General features: G+C 45.0%; 1 protein-coding gene across 1 annotated transcript in view; it reads right to left on the reverse strand.

The window, feature by feature from the left end:
- C5H10orf67 (chromosome 5 C10orf67 homolog) overlaps positions 1-18624 on the reverse strand; it is a 202036-nt gene that overhangs the window by 170704 nt on the left and 12708 nt on the right. The window contains exons 3-4 of the mRNA XM_040352514.1: positions 11994-12137; positions 3005-3079 (exon numbers count right to left, since the gene is read on the reverse strand). Coding sequence (XP_040208448.1) covers positions 3005-3079; positions 11994-12137 — 219 coding nt within the window. The remainder of the gene's footprint in view (positions 1-3004; positions 3080-11993; positions 12138-18624) is intronic.

The following is an 18624-nucleotide window of genomic DNA, read 5'->3' on the forward strand; positions in this document are numbered from 1 at the left end:
GTCGGATCTTAGGCTGCAATCTCCCGCTGGCCGTTAGGTGGCGTTTCGTTTGTATACGCAACGAATATGCAAATGAGGATTTCCGCCGAACGCCCGCCCGTCGCTTTTTTTTACGTCACTTGCGTTCGGCTTTTTCCGGCGTATAGTTACCCCTGCTATGTGAGGGGTATCCTATGTTAAGTATGGCCGTCGTTCCCGCGCCGAGTTTTGAATTTTTTACGTTGTTTGCGTAAGTCAATTCAGAATACGGCCGGACGCAAGTTACGCTCACGCCGAAACCAATGACGTCCTAGCGACTTCATTTGGAGCAATGCATTCTGGGAAAAATCGCAGACGGCGCATGCGCTGTTGGATCGGCGTGGGGACGCGCCTGATTTAAATTGTAGACGCCCCCTAGCCGTGGAATTCACGATACGCCGCCGCAAGTTTTGAGGTAAGTGCTTTCTGAATTAAGCACTAGCCTCAAAAACTTGCGCCAGCGGATCGTAAATCAGATTCAGATCAGATCTGAATCTGGCCCAGGGCATTGCAAAGGTAAGTACAAATTGACTGCTTTACATGGAGTGGGGTTTTTGTAATCAATGTCCCTGTAATAACAACAATACAATTATTTACAATTAGATCTCCCTTTCTTTATGTCTTAAATGCAAATTCCACCTTGTGTAAAAAAAAAAAAAAAAAGGAAGAATAAATGCACCCACATTACAAAAATAATTTTTGCATTTATTATTAATGTTTTAAATTGGAGTATGAAAAGCATTGCAACCACGATCAAGGCACCATGGGGCCAGATTCACGTAGAATTGCGGCGGCGTAACGTATCTTAGATACGTTACACCGCCGCAAGTTTTCATCGCAAGTGCCTGATTCACAAAGCACTTGCGAGAAAACTTACGCCGGCGGCCTCCGGCGTAAGCCCGCGTAATTCAAAGGGGCGTGTGCCATTTAAATTAGGCGCGCTCCCGCGCCGGACCTACTGCGCATGCTCCCTTTTGAATTTCCCGCCGTGCTTTGCGCGAAGTGACGTCATTTTTTGGAACGCCGACGTGCGTAGCGTACTTACGTATTCCCGGACGTCTTACGCAAGAAGGAAAAAATTTTACATTTCGACGCGGGAACGACGGCCATACTTTATACAGCACATACGTGTGCTGTGTAAAGTTAGGGCACCTAAAACGACGACTAACTTTGCGACGGGAAACTAGACTAGCAGTGACGTAGCGAACACGAAAAACCGTCGTGGATCGGTGTAACTACTAATTTGCATACCCGACGCTGGTTTACGACACGAACTCCCCCCAGCGGCGGTTGCGGTATTGCATCCTAAGATCCGACAGTGTAAAACAATTACACCTGTCGGATCTTAGGGCTATCTATGCGTAACTGATTCTATGAATCAGTCGCATAGTTAAGAAGACCTTAAAACAGAGATACGCCGTCGTATCTCTTTTGTGAATCTGGGCCCATGTGTGCAATGTACTATTCTTCCAACCTCAGGTCTGTACAGAGATACAAATCTTTGGTTATGACGTTGGAGGATGTAACTAATGGACTATGAGTTTGGTGACATTTCCATTGAGAACTAGGAGTACCTCTGCCACAGTCTTCCACTGAACAAATGACATGGTTGTGCAGGTGGAAATATGCCAAATAAAGATAAATAAAAAAAATAGAAGATGTTCTGGGGAGAAGAGCCTTGTAATTCTGGCTCTTCTACTGTCCCCTGGCTGCCCACCCAAATCCTGACATTACAGCCTGAAAAGGTTGTATAAATACCACAGCCATGGTGCTTTGCTTAGGGGCTGCGGCATCTTTAACTTGGTATGGCCTATAAAACTCGCCCATTGGGATCAAAGGGGGCCACATCTCAGCTGCAAGGCAAACGCTTGGTTTGCATTTGCAGTGCGGCCCCCTCAATGTAAAATGACCATTCGGCAATTTAAAGGGGTTGTAAAGGTACAATTTTTTTTCCTAAATAGCTTCCTTTACCTTAGTGCAGTCCTCCTTCACTTACCTCATCCTTCCATTTTGCTTTTAAATGTCCTTATTTCTTCTGAGAAATCCTCACTTCCTGTTCTTCTGTCTGTAACTCCACACAGTAATGCGAGGCTTTCTCCCTGGTGTGGAGTGTCATGCTTGCCCCCTCCCTTGGACTACAGGAGAGTCAGGATGCTCTCTACGTTGCAGATAGAGAAAGGAGCTGTGTGTTAGTGGGCATCCTGACTCTCCTGTAGTCCAAGGGAGGGGGCGAGCATGACACTCCACACCAGGGAGAAAGCCTTGCATTACTGTGTGGAGTTACAGACAGAAGAACAGGAAGTGAGGATTTCTCAGAAGAAATAAGGACATTTAAAAGCAAAATGGAAGGATGAGGTAAGTGAAGGAGGACTGCACTAAGGTAAAGGAAGCTATTAGGAAAAAAAATAGTTTCTTTACAACCCCTTTGAAAAGAACAAAAACATTCTGCATCAGGAAGCATCAGGCGCTGCTACCCTCTGTGATTCACCGCAGATCACTTTTCAGAGGGCAGTAAGCTTACTGCCTGTCTAAAAAAAAAGCCTTCTGGTAAGAGGGGGCTGCAGTATGTTCCATGACTCCCCCTAAATATGAGTGCAATATGAAACACTGGGCATAAAAGGTGGAATTAGCCTTTAAATAGGAAAATGACGTGCTCATGTCAAGCATTTTGTCAAATTTGTTACTGTAATGCACATTAGTTAATAAAAAGTGTTCAAAATTATATATATATATATATATATATATATATATATATATATATATATATATATATATATATATATAAATAAAATGACTAAAACTGTGAAAGACATAAAAAAAGGTTATTGATATGTTTTATTTACTAACAGATGTAAAGCGAAAACCAGCTTATCGGGTGATTGATGAATAACTAACAATAATGATTATTTCATAGTACAAAATTGAAAAAACAGTGACTTGTAAAGTAACACCGGCAATCTATGTTACACACTGTACATATGCTCACCTCATAGCTTGATCTCATTACAGCAAGAGCGTCCGCCAGCTGTTGCTGGAAACTTTTTCTAAGGGTGAACAGTTTCTGTAAAGAAACAAAATGGAAATCACAGGTTAAATTATAATAAAAGTTTAGCTATTACAAAAAAATTCTTGGAGTACATCACAGAACACCGAGTACTTCACATTCATGACTATACGAGTTAAAGTGGTTGTAAAGGCTGAAGATTTTTTACCTTCATGCATATGCATGAAAGTAAAAAACTTTCTGTGTGCTGCACCCCCAAACAGCCCCCCTAATGCACACCTGAGCCCCCTCTCGATCCAACAATGTGCACGAGAGACTCGGCTGTCCCGGGGCTCCTACTCTTCAGTAGCTGAGACAGCAAATGGAGCCACTGGCTCCCACTGCTGTCAATCACAGCCAGTGAAACAATGAGGAGTGAGCGGGGGCCAGCCAGGCCAAGCTGCGGCTCTATGTGTCTTATGGATGCATAGAGCAGGGCCCCGCTCTGTGCAAAACCATTACACTTAGCAGGTAAGTATAACGTGTTTGTTTTTTTTTTTAAAAGCCAAACCTTTAACCACTTCAGCCCCAGAAGAATTTACCCCCTTTCTGAGAACAGCACTTTTTGCGATTCGGCACTGCGTCGCTTTAACTGACAATTGCGCGGTTGTGCGACGTGGTACCCAAACAAAATTGACGTCCTTTTTTTCCCACAAATAGAGCTTTCTTTTGATCACCTCTGCAAATTTTATTTTCTGCGCTATAAACAAAAAAAGAGCGACAATTTTGAAAAAAAATCTATATTTTTTACTTTTTGCTACAATAAATATCCCCCAAAAATATATTTAAAAAAACACGTTTTTTTTTCTCAGTGTAGGCCAATATGTATTCTTCTACATATTTTTGGTAAAAAAAAAAAAACGCAATACGCGCAAAAGTTATAGCGTCTACAAAATAGGGAATAGTGTTATTTATAGTGCATTTTTCTTCTTCTTTTTTTATTAGTAATGGCGGCCATCAGAGATTTTTATTGTGACTGCGACATTATGGCGCACACATCGGACACTTTTGACCCTATTTTGGGACCATTGTCATTTATACAGCGATCAGTGCTATAAAAATGTACCGATTACTGTGTAATTGACACTGGCAGGGAAGGGGTTAACCACTAGGGAGCGAAGAACTGGTTAAGTGTGTCCTAGGGAGTGATTCTAACTGTGTGGGGGCTGGGCTGCAAGTGACATGACAGTGATCACAGCTCCCGATGACAGGGAGCAGTAGATCACTGTCCTGTCACTAGGCAGAACAGGGAAATGCCTTGTTTACAATGGCAACTCCCCGTTCTTGCCTCTTTGTGACACGATCGCGGGACACCGGTGGATGTCGAGTCACGAAGCACGCGGAAATGGCATGCGCACCTGCACGTTGGCAAATTCAAAGCAACATACAGGTACGTTGCTTTGCGCAGTCATGCCTTTCTGGTAAAACGTAGTAAATGTGTGAAGAGAAGACCAGGTAGCAGCTTTACAAAACTTTGATTAATGGCCCAGGAAGCACTGGCACTTTGACTGGGAAAGAGCACATTGCCCTTGATATTACTGGCCTGAGAAATAAGCTGAAATAGTGGATCAAGAGAATGTCTGACCCTTGTCAGGTACCCTCTCAGGTAGCACAAGCAGGGACTCAGACTGTTGAAACAAGACTAGGGGTGCAACGGATCAAAAAACTCACGGATCGGATCGATCCTCGGATCAGGAGTCACGGATCGGATCTTTTTCGGATCAGCAAAAAAAAAAAAGACAAATCTTGTTACACCCACCAGAGTTTTAGATTTCACAGTTCTTCTCAACACAAAACTGAGCTTATGTGCTTAAATACAGTGTTTGGAAATCCGACGGACTGTTTATTGCTAATGTGACAGAACACCTCTGATTTTCACATTTAAACAGTCCGTCAGATTTACAAATACTGTATTTAAGCGTATAAGCTCTGTTTTGTGTTGAAATAACTGCATCTCGCAATACTTATATGTGCAGCCAAGTGGAAGTCGCAGCCCCATGTACGAAAGTGGTGTCACCAGTTCCCTACTGTGACCTGAACTATCCCAATCATCAGATCCCTTTAGTGTCATTGATCGGCGGGCTGAGTGTCTAGTGAAAATCCCCCCTACGTGCTCAGTCCATACAGATCCCCCCGATCGCCTCCTCTCTCTTCTCTGGCAAGCAGCAGGACGCCCGGTGCGGCGGCGGCAGCGGCTCCCCGTGTGGATTCCTCAAGGTGCAGCATGGAGCTCATCGCTGGGCTGTTAGGAGTCAATGACATATTGAGCTCAAGTGCCCACAAACTTCCGAGGAGCAGCCTGCATCCCCCGCGCCGGGTGGACCTCGATGGCCGCCGCTTCGATAGCTAGGCCGAAGCCGCGGCCTTTCCTATGGACCGGGAGGCACGTGGATCGCCGTGTGTCCCGACCCGAAGGTGCTGATCCGTACGGATCAGTTGCACCCCTAGTGACAATACTTGATGTGTTCCCACTGTCATATGGCATTCTTGTGCCACAGTGCCTACACACCGTCACGGTTTTATCCACTAACCTCTTTCCTTCATCATTATATTTGACATGGAAGACAAAATGCTCCCATACAGGGGATTTAAATGACGTGGGGCATTCAAGCTCCTCCATTCGCCATGACCACGCTGTGTGTGGACTGAACATGCGCAAATTATTATTATTATTTTTTTTTTTTAGAAAACAATCCTCGGATCACGTGTGTGCGGTTCGGATCAATCTTTTTCGGTTCGGATCACGGATCAATGACGATCCGTTGCACCCCTAAACAAGACTCTAGACTTCAGATACATTTGAACAGCTGGAACAACATCCAAAGAGTGAAGATCCTCCTCTTTAGAATGTTTAGGATTATGACAAAAAGATAACCCAATGTCCTAATTCAGGCTACACAAATTAACAATCGATCTTAAAAAAAAAGAGAATCGAGGCCTCAATACAACCTTATTGTCAGGTCACCTGAGGCCAGATGACAGATGCAGACCATTGACGTCAGGAGTGCACCGCTACGGTAGTGGACCTTACGGCTGACTGCCGGGATGGAACTCTGGGTGGTTAAGGAAGGCAGGTCCACTGGAGCACCAACACGGATCCCACAGGGAGCTAGAGCATAATTTTCCCCAGCGCGCAGAGTCTAAGAGCCAGCAGGTGTTCACCAGAGCCTCTAGTGGTGAGGATGGACTGTGCTGCAACTGGCTCCAGGTCGCTGCCCCCAGGGTCTCCCAGCTAACGATCACAGTAGGCTACAGGAGGATAGAGAGGAAGCAGTGGCCCAGGATAACAAGAGATAGTAAGGGGATAAGCCAAAGATCGGGCGACTAGCAGACAAGGATAAACATAGATCATGCCAAAGGTCAGGGTCACAACAAAGCAGGGATAGTCGAGAACAAGCCAAGATTGGTAACTGGAATCAGATGTAGAAGACACAGCAAGTCACACACGAAAGCTAAACACGCCATGTTGATCAGCAGGGCTGGCTTGCAGTGCACAGGTTAATATAGAGTTCTCTGATAGGGACTGGGGTGGAGCCATGCTTTGAGGAGAGATAACTTAAGCAGCCAGGTGAGAGTGGATGGCCTCTAAAAGGTGAACACATGGAGGAGAGGTAAGCTGAAAGACAAACATTACTGCATATCCATGACACTTATCCAGGTGAAGAACCTGGAAGAGTTTCCTTGAAGGAAAGCGCAGCCAACTGAGACACTCTGCAATGGCAACCAAAAAGGCAAACTTGCACATAAGGAGCAACATGGGAATCGTTTGGAGAGTCTCCAAAGGAGACGTCTGCAAAACAGAAAAAAAACAATTAAGGTCCCAAGGAGACAAAGGGGGGTGCAAAGCTGGAACAATCCACGTGACACCCTGCAAAAAAGGCTTTTACCAAGGAATGAGACATGATAGGCCTTTGAAACAGGTCCAAGATCTACCTATTGATGGTACTTGTACCGTGTTTCCCCAAAAGTAAGACCTACCCCGAAAATAAGACCTACCCCAATTTTCAAGGAGGGCTGCAATATAAGCCCTACCCTGAAAATAAGCCCTAGTTTATGCTGGTTGTGGGCTGTCGGAGTCCTCTCTATTGCTGCTGTCAGCGGGGGAATTCAGCCCCCCATCTGCAAGGCTCAGAGCGGGTAGAAGAACTCAGGCAGGTCACGGAAGTGCCGAGCCATGCTCAGATGATCCCTGCTGCTCTTTTTCCAGCTGTCATCGGGGGATCTCGGGCCCCCTTCCTCTGCAAAGCTCGGAGCGGGTAAGAGAGCTCAGGCGGGTCACGGAAGTGTTGAACCGTGGTCAGCTGATACCCGCTACCCTCCTCTCCTGCCAGCTGTCATAGGGGGATCTCGAGCGCCCCTCCCTCTGGAATTCTTGTTCTCAGGGAAGAACGATCCGGCGGGTCACAGAAGTGCTAAACGGCGCTGTGGGAAGGTATGTGACACGGTTAGATTGCAGAGACACATACCCTTTGCATTATATTCTGCTGTGGTGGCGAGGATTCTGGGAGTTTGCAAGCACTTTTACGCTGTGCATACTGGGGATTAAATTGCAAGCCCTACCCTAAAAATAAGCCCTAGTGTGTTTTTTGGTTGCAAAAATTAATATAAGACCCGGGCTTATTTTCGGGGAAACACGGTAGCTAGAGACATCCCCACACCAGACTGGAGAAAGGCCGAACTACACACCACAACACACTGTCAGGTTTGAAACTCACAAACCTCACTACAAGAAAAATGTACGATAGTACACCTTCCCGGTGGTTGACCTTTTTTCCTTGAGGAGGAAAAAGATAACTCCCTTCTCCCTCAGAACATGAGATTCAATAACCAGCAAAGATAAAACAGGATGGAAGATCAAACCCTGCGACACCAACTGTCTGATATAAATTAGCTCAGATCTTGTTTGCCAAAAATGTACAATGTCTGCATACCACACTGTTCTTGGCCAAGCAGGTGTAATCAGAATCACCAGGATGCCTTCCACTTATATCCTGCACAACAGGTGAGAAAAAGGTTTCAGTGGAGGGAAGGCATAGATCAGGGAACACTGATCCCAAGGAAATGTATCTTCCTCCTTGATGGTTCTGCCGTTGCATCGTCTGACTACACTCTTAAGTCTCGTACGCACAATCTTATTTTCCGCAGACAAAGCGTAGGACTTTTGCCTGAAGGGCGTTGGCCGTGAACTTGTCCTGCAATTAAATGGCAAAGAATTGTCGGCCAACAAACACAAAACTTTTTTTCAGCTATTTAACGCCACCCTTTGGGCAACTTCTGCTAATGTTGTGTTATGGTGAGCATTGCTTCTGAACATGCATGTTTGTACTTTGGAGTTTTGTGCGAAGAACTTGTGTACACACGATCGGATAACCCGACAACACACATTTGTTGGCGGACAATTTTAAAGCGTGCTATCCCACATTTGTCCGCATGAAATCCAACAACAATTGTCCCCCCACAAATGCAGCCATGTCCCCCCATATGCAGCCTTGTCCCCCCCATATGCAGCCATGTCCCCCCCATATGCAGCCATGTCCCCCCCATATGCAGCCATGTCCCCCCATGTCCCCCCATATCCAGCCATGTCCCCCCCATATGCAGCCATGTCCCCCCCATATCAAGCCATGTCCCCCCATATCAAGCCATGTCCCCCCCCATATATGCAGCCATGTCCCCCCCATATATGCAGCCATGTCCCCCCCATATATGCAGCCATGTCCCCCCCATATATGCAGCCATGTCCCCCCCATATATGCAGCCATGTCCCCCCCATATATGCAGCCATGTCCCCCCCATATATGCAGCCATGTCCCCCTTACCTACATGCTGCCGCGCCGCCGCTTGGTTAATACGGGCGGGGAACATTACAGCTTTCATTTGAATAGCTGTAGTGTTTCGCGCCGCGCTGCGTATAGACACTCCCCCTTGCTCGGGATTGGACAGTTCACCCGAGCAAGGGGGAGTGTCTATACGCGGCGCGGCGGGAAACACTACAGCTATTCAAATAAAAGCTGTAATGTTCCCCGCCCGTATTAACCAAGCGGCGGCGGCAGCGGGGATGCGGCGGGGGGGGGGGGGCGAGTATCGGATGAGGCATCGGGGGCATTTGCGGGAGTACAAGTACTCCCGCAAATACTCAGAATCGGTCCCGATACTGATACTAGTATCGGTATCAGGACAACCCTAGTGTGCACGAGGCTTAACAGGGAGACCTCAAAAGGCAGAAAAAACATTGTAGGAGAGTCAGTTGTATTGCCCAAAGCTCCGGAATGATGATCATCAACTTCCTCTTCTCTTATAGCAACGGTCCCTGAACCGAAAGGTTTTCCAGAACATCTCCCCAGCCTAACAGGCTGGGATCTGCCATCAATACCTTCAAATTCATAAAAAGAAAGGCTCTTCTGGCATCTAGCAACTGCCTGGAACTCCACCATTTCAATGCCAACCTGTTCTTGAGAGTCAGAAGCTTTGGCAGATCAAAGGGCTCCTAGCACTTGTCCCAAACTGACAGGATATTGAGTAGAAGAGCTCAAGAATTAAACTGTTTAAATATTTGCGAGCACGCCACGGGTCTTCAAATTGATCTTCATCACACGTTGCACTTTGAAGATCCGTGGTGTGCTAGCAAATATTTATACTGTGTTATGCAAGATTCAGTCTCCAGCTGGAGGTTGCTGCAGCACCCAGTATCCATGAACATTTTCCAAGAACGTGTGCAATGGGAATATGGACGGTTATCTGGAATAAAAATGGGCACATGGGACCACCTTAAAAGCAGCTGCCAGTACCCCCATGCAGACATGAATCAGGGGATTTTCCAATGACTTCAAGGACTACACCTGTAATCAAGGAGACAGGTATTTCTCCTCTCCTCTTCACTTGTCTTGCATCCAAATTGCAAAGAATTGTCGGCCAACAAACACGAAACATGGTTTTTCAGCTCTTTAGCTTCTGCTGATGTTGTTCAGGTTCAGAGACCATTGTCATAAGAGAAGCGGAAGTTGGCGATTATCATTTCAGAGCTTTGGGCATTACAACTGGCTCTCCTACAATGTTTTTTCTGCCTTTTGAGGTCTCCCTGTTAAGCCTTGTACACACAATCGGATTATCCGATGGGAATTGTGCGAGGACAAGCTGTTGTCAGAAAAGTGGCGGCACAGTGGTGTAGTGGATAGCACTCTCGCCGAGCAGTAAAAAGGTTTGAATCCCAACCATGACACTACTTGTCTGGAGTTTGCATGTTCTCCCTGTGCCTGCGTGGGTTTCCTACGGGTACTCCAGTTTCCTTCCACCCTCCAAAGACATGCTGGTAGGTTAATTGGTTTCTGTCTAAATTGGCCCTAGTATATGAATGTGTGTTAGGGACCATAGATTGTAAGCTCCTTGAGGGTAGGGACCGATGTGAATGTACAATGTATATGTAAAGCACTGCGTAAATTGACGGCGCTATATAAGTACCTAAATAATAATAAAAGAACAGAAAAACACCCCTGACAAAAACTTTATATTCAAAAATTAAAATCAGCTGCTGTATCCTAAGACCTGTGTCTTGTCTATCTGTACACATATACATTCCGGTACTGAAACTTCATGACACCTTATTTACCAGTGGATCATTAAGCAATTGTATCCCCGAAAGCAGGGATATGTAATTAGTGGACCTTCAGCTGTTGCAAAACTACACGTCCCATCATGCCTCTGCCTGTGGGTGTCATGGTTGTGGCTGTCAGAGTCTTGCTATGCCTCATGGAACTTGTAGTTCTGCAACAGCTGGAGGTCCGCTAATTGCATATCCCTGCCCTAAAGGAAAAACCATCCAGGAGTACCATTGAGCACATAAAACTTGGGGGGGGGGGGTGAACCAACTGCTTGATATCTGGACACCATGCTGCAGAGCCAGTCAACTGTGACTTTCTAAAAGTCAAAGGGCCGGATTCAGAAAGCCCAGCGTAAATTTCTGAGATACGCTACGCCGCAACTTAGTGAGCACTGCTCAGCCAACCAGCTGCCGTTATTCAGGTAACCGGCGCCCAATGTCCGGCTATCTGAATAGACCAGCGGCAGCTGGCAACAATAACATACATTCATGCAATGCAATACATGAATGTATGTTATTTGCGAGAGGAGGTGGCGCTGCAGCGCCCTCTATAGACGGATGAAGAGGCAGATTCGACACTTCCGTATAGCAACAGCTATTTAGGGTAAGTCAAAAAAAAAATTTCTTAATTTTTATTTTTTTTAGATTTTTGGTGGAAAAAAAAAATTTCAGGTGGAACCTCCACTTAATGCCTAGTACACACGAGAGGATCGATCCGCGGAAACGGTCCGGAGGTCCGTTTCTCTGCGGATAAATCCTCTGGCGGATTTTGATCTCACGTGCGCGACGCTGTAATATAAGGACTTCCACGCATGCGTCGAATCATTACGACGCATGCGAGGGATGGATTCGGACGGATTGATCCGGTGAGTCTGTACAGACCATCGGATCAATCCGCTGGACTGGATTCCAGCGGATCGATTTCTTAGCATGTTAAGAAATTTTGATCCGCTGGAAATCCATCGCCCGGAAAAATATCCGCGGATAAATATCCGCTGGATCGTACACACCAGCGGATCTATCCGCTGAAACCGGTCTGCGGAAAATTTTTAGCGGATCGATCCTCTCGTGTGTACAGTGCCTCAGACATAATGCAAATTGCTGTGTCTGCACTTTTAGTGTGAACGAGCCCTCACTCCCAGTGTCAATGGCCACCAGGACAAATAAAGGGTGAATCCCCCCGGGGGGGGGGGGGGGGGGGACATAGACAGTAATAACATCCTAACATGAGCTCTAACCCATCACTACAATTGTGGCTTTGGATACGCTTTGATGTTTAGTGATTTGGAATAAAGTCTGGGTTGGGCATTTTCCTTGGCTGTAGAAGAGCCAAACCTTTTTATGAACTGCTTCAATATCCCTTATGGTCTCAGTCATACGATTAGAAAGTTCCAAGGCCTGAGCTTCAATCTTCTGTTCATATTCCCCTTGCAAAAGAGTCTTCTGGAACACGACTTCTTTCTTTAGTATTTCAAGAGACTGGAGAAAAACAAAGTTAGACAGTACGTCAGAAGTCAAGTATTGGTTCAAACCCTAAATGACAACAGTGGTCCTTGCCTGCAAAATGCATATTGAAACAGCCAATCCATCGGAAGCCCATATTATAGAGACTGACAACACAGGAGCACAATTTAAAGGGATTGTAAAGTCAGAAATCTATCTATGCATTAAGACAAAAAGCCTTCTGTGTGCAGCAGCCCCCCTAATAATTACCTGAGGTCCCTCACTGTCCCTCTATGTCCACAAGTGTCTCAGCCATCCAAGATTCTCCCTCCTGATTGGCTAATGCCGCGTACACACCATCACTTTATGTGATGAAAAAAAATGACGTTTTTAAAAACGTCACTTTAATTGACCGTGTGTGGGGGAAAACGTCGTTTTATGTCTTCTAAAAAACGACCAAAAAAAATTGAAGCATGCTTCAATTTTATTTGTCGTTTTTCAAAACGTCAACTTTTACTTCACAGAAATTGACCGTGTGTAGCAAAAACGTCGTTTAAAACGACGTTTTTTCATCCGCGCATGCCCAGAAGCTACTTATGGAGCGAGCTTCAATGGAAAAACGTGGTGAACGTGGTGAACGTAACTCTAGCAAAGCATTGCTAGAACATTGTGAGAAAAACGATGGTGTGTAGGCAACTTCGTCTTTGAAAATTGAAGTTTCAAAAACGTCGTTTTTTACTTCACAGAAAATGTCGTTTTTTTTCATCACATAAAGTGATGGTGTGTATGCGGCATAAGACACTAGACATGTGCATTCATTTTCGTCCGAATTTCAGGTATTTTCGTTATTGTTTTAACAAACGATAACGAAAGCACAGAAAACAAAAACCGAAAGATAAGACATAAAAAAATGCTTTATTTTCGTTTTTGTTGCGGTCGAATGTGCCTAACCTTAACTCTATTAGTCCAATATTATTCTACATAAAGAGAAAAGATTCGACATAGAGAGAAAAGATTCGACATAGAGAGACATGAAGAAGAGTCGACATAGAGAGAAAAGATTCGACATAGAGAGAAAAGATTCGACATAGAGAGACATGAAGATTCAAAATAGAGAGACATGAAGAGTTTTTAAAGATTCTGTCGAATCTTTTTTTTTTTCTTTTCTTAGAACATTCGACAGACACCATAAGCCTTCAATGACAGATTCGACCTTAGTTTGGATTTTCGGACGAATGCATTTTTTTAACGAAAAAAGAAATAAATAAAAACGAATTTCGGCAGTAAATAAATAAATTTATTTTTCGGACAAAAACGAAATTACGAAACGAAATATTTCAGTGTGCACATGTCTATAAGACACAGCAGCGGTGTCATTGGCTCCCGCTGCTGTCAATCAAATGCAGCTAGTAAATTAGGTGAGAGAGGAGGTGGGGCCAGGCCGGGCTCCGTGTCTGTATGGACACAGTGAGCTATGACTCAGCTCGGGTGCCCCTATAGCAAGCTGCTTGCTGTGGGGGCACTCAACAGGAGGGAGGGGCCGGGATCACAGTAGAGGGACTGAGAAAAGGAGGATCCGGGCTTCTCTGTGAAATTCCACTGCAACAGAGCAGGTAAGTATAACATGTTTGTTATTTTTATAGGGAAAACAACAAGACTTTACAATCATTTTAAGAGACAGGGACAGAGCATTATCACCCCATAATAGGAGGAGCCTGAACAAGAACTATCATACTCAACTATAATTTTGTTACTGGCCTTCTGAAAAAACATAAGTATAAAAATACTAATACAGTGGAACCTCGGATTACGAGCATAATCCGTTCCAGGAGAATGCTCGTAATCCAAAGTACTCGCATATCAAAGCGAGTTTCCTTATTAAAGTCAATGGAAACAAAAATAATTTGTTACGCATTGACTTCAATGGGATGCAATACCGCATGCGGCCAGAGGCGGGGGGCGCAAATGAGCCTATGAGCCTCGGAAACGGACGAAAAGGCCCGAGGACACTTCGGCTGACCCCGGCAAACCTCGGAAAGACTTCCTACCCGAGATTTGCCGAGGTCAGCCATACTGTCCTCTGGTCTTTCCGAACGGCGCCGATCAGCTGCGACCGGCGATGTTCGGCTCCGACGCCCACCTCAGGCCAAAAGCGGTACTGCACACTGATTTGGCCTGAATCGTGCTCATTTTGCGAGACAACACTCGCAAACCGAGTCACGATTTTTTAAAATACAGTGCTCGTATTGCGAAACGCTTGTTAACCACGTTACTCGCTATCCGAGGTTCCACTGTAATATAAATGTGTGTGTGATGGGGGGCAAAACAGGGTAGAGGGTGTAGATGGGGTTTAAATGTCTGATAAGCTTCAACATGCTAATATAATATAAACAGTTGTTTTCAATCTTTGTCTTACATTGGTATTAAACTCAAAACCAAAAATGTAATATACAGTGTCTTGAAAAAGTATTCATACCCCTGTATTTTATAGAAAAAGACCAACTCATATATAACGGCATGTAGTTGCCATTATCCCGTAATTATTAGAAGTATTCGAATAAACCTCATAAAGTGGGATTATATAGGCAACACGCAAAAAAACTTCAAAATGTATAAAAAATATATCACTTTATTATAAACATTGGGATTTTATGTGATAGAGCAACACAAAGGGGTTGATTTACTAAAACTGGAGAGTACAAAATCTGGTGCAGCTGTGCATGGTAGCCAATCAGCTTCTATCTTCAGCTTGTTCAATTAAACTTTGACAATAAAACCTGGAAGCTGATTGGTTTCTATGCTGAGCTGCAGCAGCTTTTGCACCCTTTAGTTTTAGTAAATCCACCTTAAAGTGACACAAAGTGTGTCTCGTACTAGTGTGACCCAGGTCTTAAATTCCTAACTACCCAATTTTATATTGAAATCTGTATTCCCACTAGGGGTATTCACCTCTCTGTGTGGCACTGAGTAAGAGCGCACACATTACCTGAATTTTAACATGCGTAATGTTATGCAGCCTGCACATTTGGATAGGCTGCCTAATGCACCGAAAATACCAAAAAAGGCACATGTGCTATGTTTTGCAACTACAACACAACAAATGATAGTGCAATACTATTGTGGTTCACTGCAATGTACTGTACATACGTTGGCAAGATGAGTAGGAATGCCATTCAGAATGGTGTGAACAGACCCTACAATTGAGGGAACATTCAACATTTTGAAGTAGAACTGAAGGCAATTCTTTATTCATTTTGTATAGAGTAAGGGAGGGTTGTAACTAGGGTTGTCCCGATGCCACTTTTTTAGGACCGAGTACAAGTACCGATACTTTTTATCAAGTACTCGCCGATACCGATTACCGATACTTTTTTTAAATCTCATGTGACAGTGGCACATGTGTCAGTATTTTTTTTTTTACAATTTGTTTATTTTTTTTATTTATTTTTTTACAATGCTTTCTTTTTTTTTTTTAATGGGGTGGGGAGGAACGGACAGTGTCAGTGTGTTTTTTTTTACAATTCATTTTTTTATTATTTATTGCAATTTCTTTATTTTTTTATCAGCCCTGTTGGGGGGCTATGGTAAGATATCAGGCCTCTGACATCTCCCCTCTGAGACAGAGAAAGGGACTAGGGACACTGATTCCCCAGTCCCTTTCTCAGCAGCCTCAGCTGCACTGAAAATGAATGGAGAGAAGACAGCGGCTTCTTTTCATTCATAAACAAACATTGTAAACACAGTTTACAATGTTTCAGTTATGTGAATGTACAGAGTCATCACTGACTCTGTACATTCGGAAAAGGTAGGAGCCGGATTTACCGGCTTCTACCGCCGCTCTCCATCCTGACTGATCGAGGGGGTGGAGGAGGAGAACGGAGGGGGGACACGGCGGCAGCATGGAGGGGGACACGGCGGCAGGACACGGCGGTAGCAAGGAGGGGGGACACGGCGGCAGCAAGGAGGGGGGACACGGCGGCAGCAAGGAGGGGGGACACGGCGGAAGGACATGGCGGCAGCAAGGAGGGGGGACACAGCGGCAGCAAGGAGGGGGGACACGGCGGCAGGACACAGTGGCACCAAGGAAAAAGACAGCAGCATGGAGGGACACGGCGGGGGGCTGGTGGAGGACAGTCAGCGGTGATCAGTGCTTGTAACTCCCCCACAGCACGGATCACCCTGACTGTCCAAGTATCGGGTGAAGCATCGGAGCATTTGCCAGAGTACAAGTACTAGTACCGGTATCGGGAAAACCCTAGTTATAACCCCTTTTGGATTTTTTTGCCATCCGTGTTCTATTGGGAAAATTTCCCTTCACTTTCTAAGGGAAATCCCTGGCTGTCACCAGAACTTGTAGGTCTATTTGAAGATTTCCCCTCTTTGGCTTTTTCTTTCGCTTTTGGTGATGACGGTCATCAGGACAAATAGTGAACAAAAAAGAAGAAAACAAAAGGCGCCTCCAGGTTAAAACGTTAGTGAAGCTTTTAATACACAAATGACAGTGTGAACTTACATTTTAAAATCTTAAAATCCGGTGAGGAAATAGCTGGATCAGATGCTGAGGGAGGAGGGTGAGAGGGACGTCTGTCCGGGCTAGTTGTTTGTGCTGATTTTTTCTCCGAGGACACTCCTATACCTGTCCGTTCTTGTGCTGTGAGACAGCTGGTCCGGAGGGGTAGTGAAAAACGAGGCCCGGAGCGCAGCGCACCTGGTGACGTCACCGCGGCCTACGCTGCGCTCCGGGCCTCGTTTTTTCACTACCCCTCCGGACCAGCTGTCTCACAGCACAAGAACGGACAGGTATAGGAGTGTCCTCGGAGAAAAAATCAGCACAAACAACTAGCCCGGACAGACGTCCCTCTCACCCTCCTCCCTCAGCATCTGATCCAGCTATTTCCTCACCGGATTTTAAGATTTTAAAATGTAAGTTCACACTGTCATTTGTGTATTAAAAGCTTCACTAACGTTTTAACCTGGAGGCGCCTTTTGTTTTCTTCTTTTTTGTACACATGTTTGGAGTCCCTTCTCTGGTCTCCCCTGCTTGAAAGGCTTGCCCTGGGACAACGTTTTTGGGACAATCAGCTCCACACAGAACAGTGTCCCTTCCTCTATGATTCACTGCATCACCAACTAATCCCAGGTTTTACCATATATTTTTATTTTTTCATCCTCACTTTTTAAATTTTGTTCCAATATATACATATTTTCTAAAAATTGTTTATTTGTAATAAGGATTTATCTCCTATCCAGCGGACTTTATTCTACCCCTGTGTCATTTATTTTGCAGCGCCACAATTTTCTCCTTTGTTGTATCAGGACAAATAGTGAAGGTGACCTCCCTAATGGGGACACAGAACACAATAAAAACCTGACAAGGGTTATAATGCCTCTTCGCTCTATCCAAAACTAAAAAAAAAATGCCTTTAGTTATAATTTATCATTAGAACAAGAATAGAAGGGAAATCTTCTAATGGGGACACTTCTACTGATAGCTGCCTACTAGAATATTTTTCCTAACTTTGGAGAGATTTCCTCTCATTTCCTATTGTGCCTACAGGGCAGGAAGTAAAGGGAAATCAATTTTTTAACCATTACCTGCTCCATCTAAAATTAAATGAAAAAAGTTTACACTTGGCACATCCCCGATCTTGGTAAAGAGATGATGACAAGGCTCTTTACCCATGTGAACTGTTGTGTCCAATCACAGCTGGTCACATGTAAAAAAGGAAATGCCGGTTATTGGTTAACTCTCTTCACACTGACAGCATGTGAGGAGAGGGGAAACATTATAATCAGTGCTCGATTATCAGTGCAGCCCCAACAGTGATGCCAGTCAGTGCCCATCAGTGATGCCAGTCACTGCTCCCTTTAGTGCCGATCAGTGCCTGCTCATCAGTGCCACCTATCAGTGCCCATCAGTGCCGCATATTAGTGCCCATCAGTGCCATCTCATCAGTGCCACCTCATGTGCAGCCTCATGAGCGCACATCAGTGAAGAAAAACTTTTTGTTTTTATTTTCAAAATTTTCTTCTTCTTTTTTTTTTTAACCCCCCTGGCGCTATTCCTAAGTCTGGCTCGGGGTGGAATTTCAGAACCAAGAGCGGTATCCCCGAGCCAGACTCGGGATCGCCTTGCAGCAGCCACAGGCATGGTTTACTTACCTTGTCCCTGGATCCTGCGATGCCTCTCCGCTGTGTGATCAAACGGTGTCTCCACGCTTGATTCACACAGTGCCTGTGTGACGCCGAGCTCCATTCCCTGCGACGTTACGACGCGCGGGGGCGGAGAACGGCGCCAAATTCAAAAAAGTAAATAAACACAATACATACAGTATACTGTAATCTTATAGATTACAACACTGTATGTAAAAAATACACACCCCCTTTGTCCCTAGTGGTCTGCCCAGTGTCCTGCATGTACTTTTGTCTAATAAAAACTGTTCTTTCTGCCTGCAAACTGTAGATTGTCCATAGCAACCAAAAGTGGCCCTTTATGTCAAAAGTGGCTTTAGAGCAGCTAGAA

The sequence above is a fragment of the Rana temporaria genome, chromosome 5 (assembly GCF_905171775.1).
Source record: "Rana temporaria chromosome 5, aRanTem1.1, whole genome shotgun sequence".
NCBI classification, from domain to species: domain Eukaryota; kingdom Metazoa; phylum Chordata; class Amphibia; order Anura; family Ranidae; genus Rana; species Rana temporaria.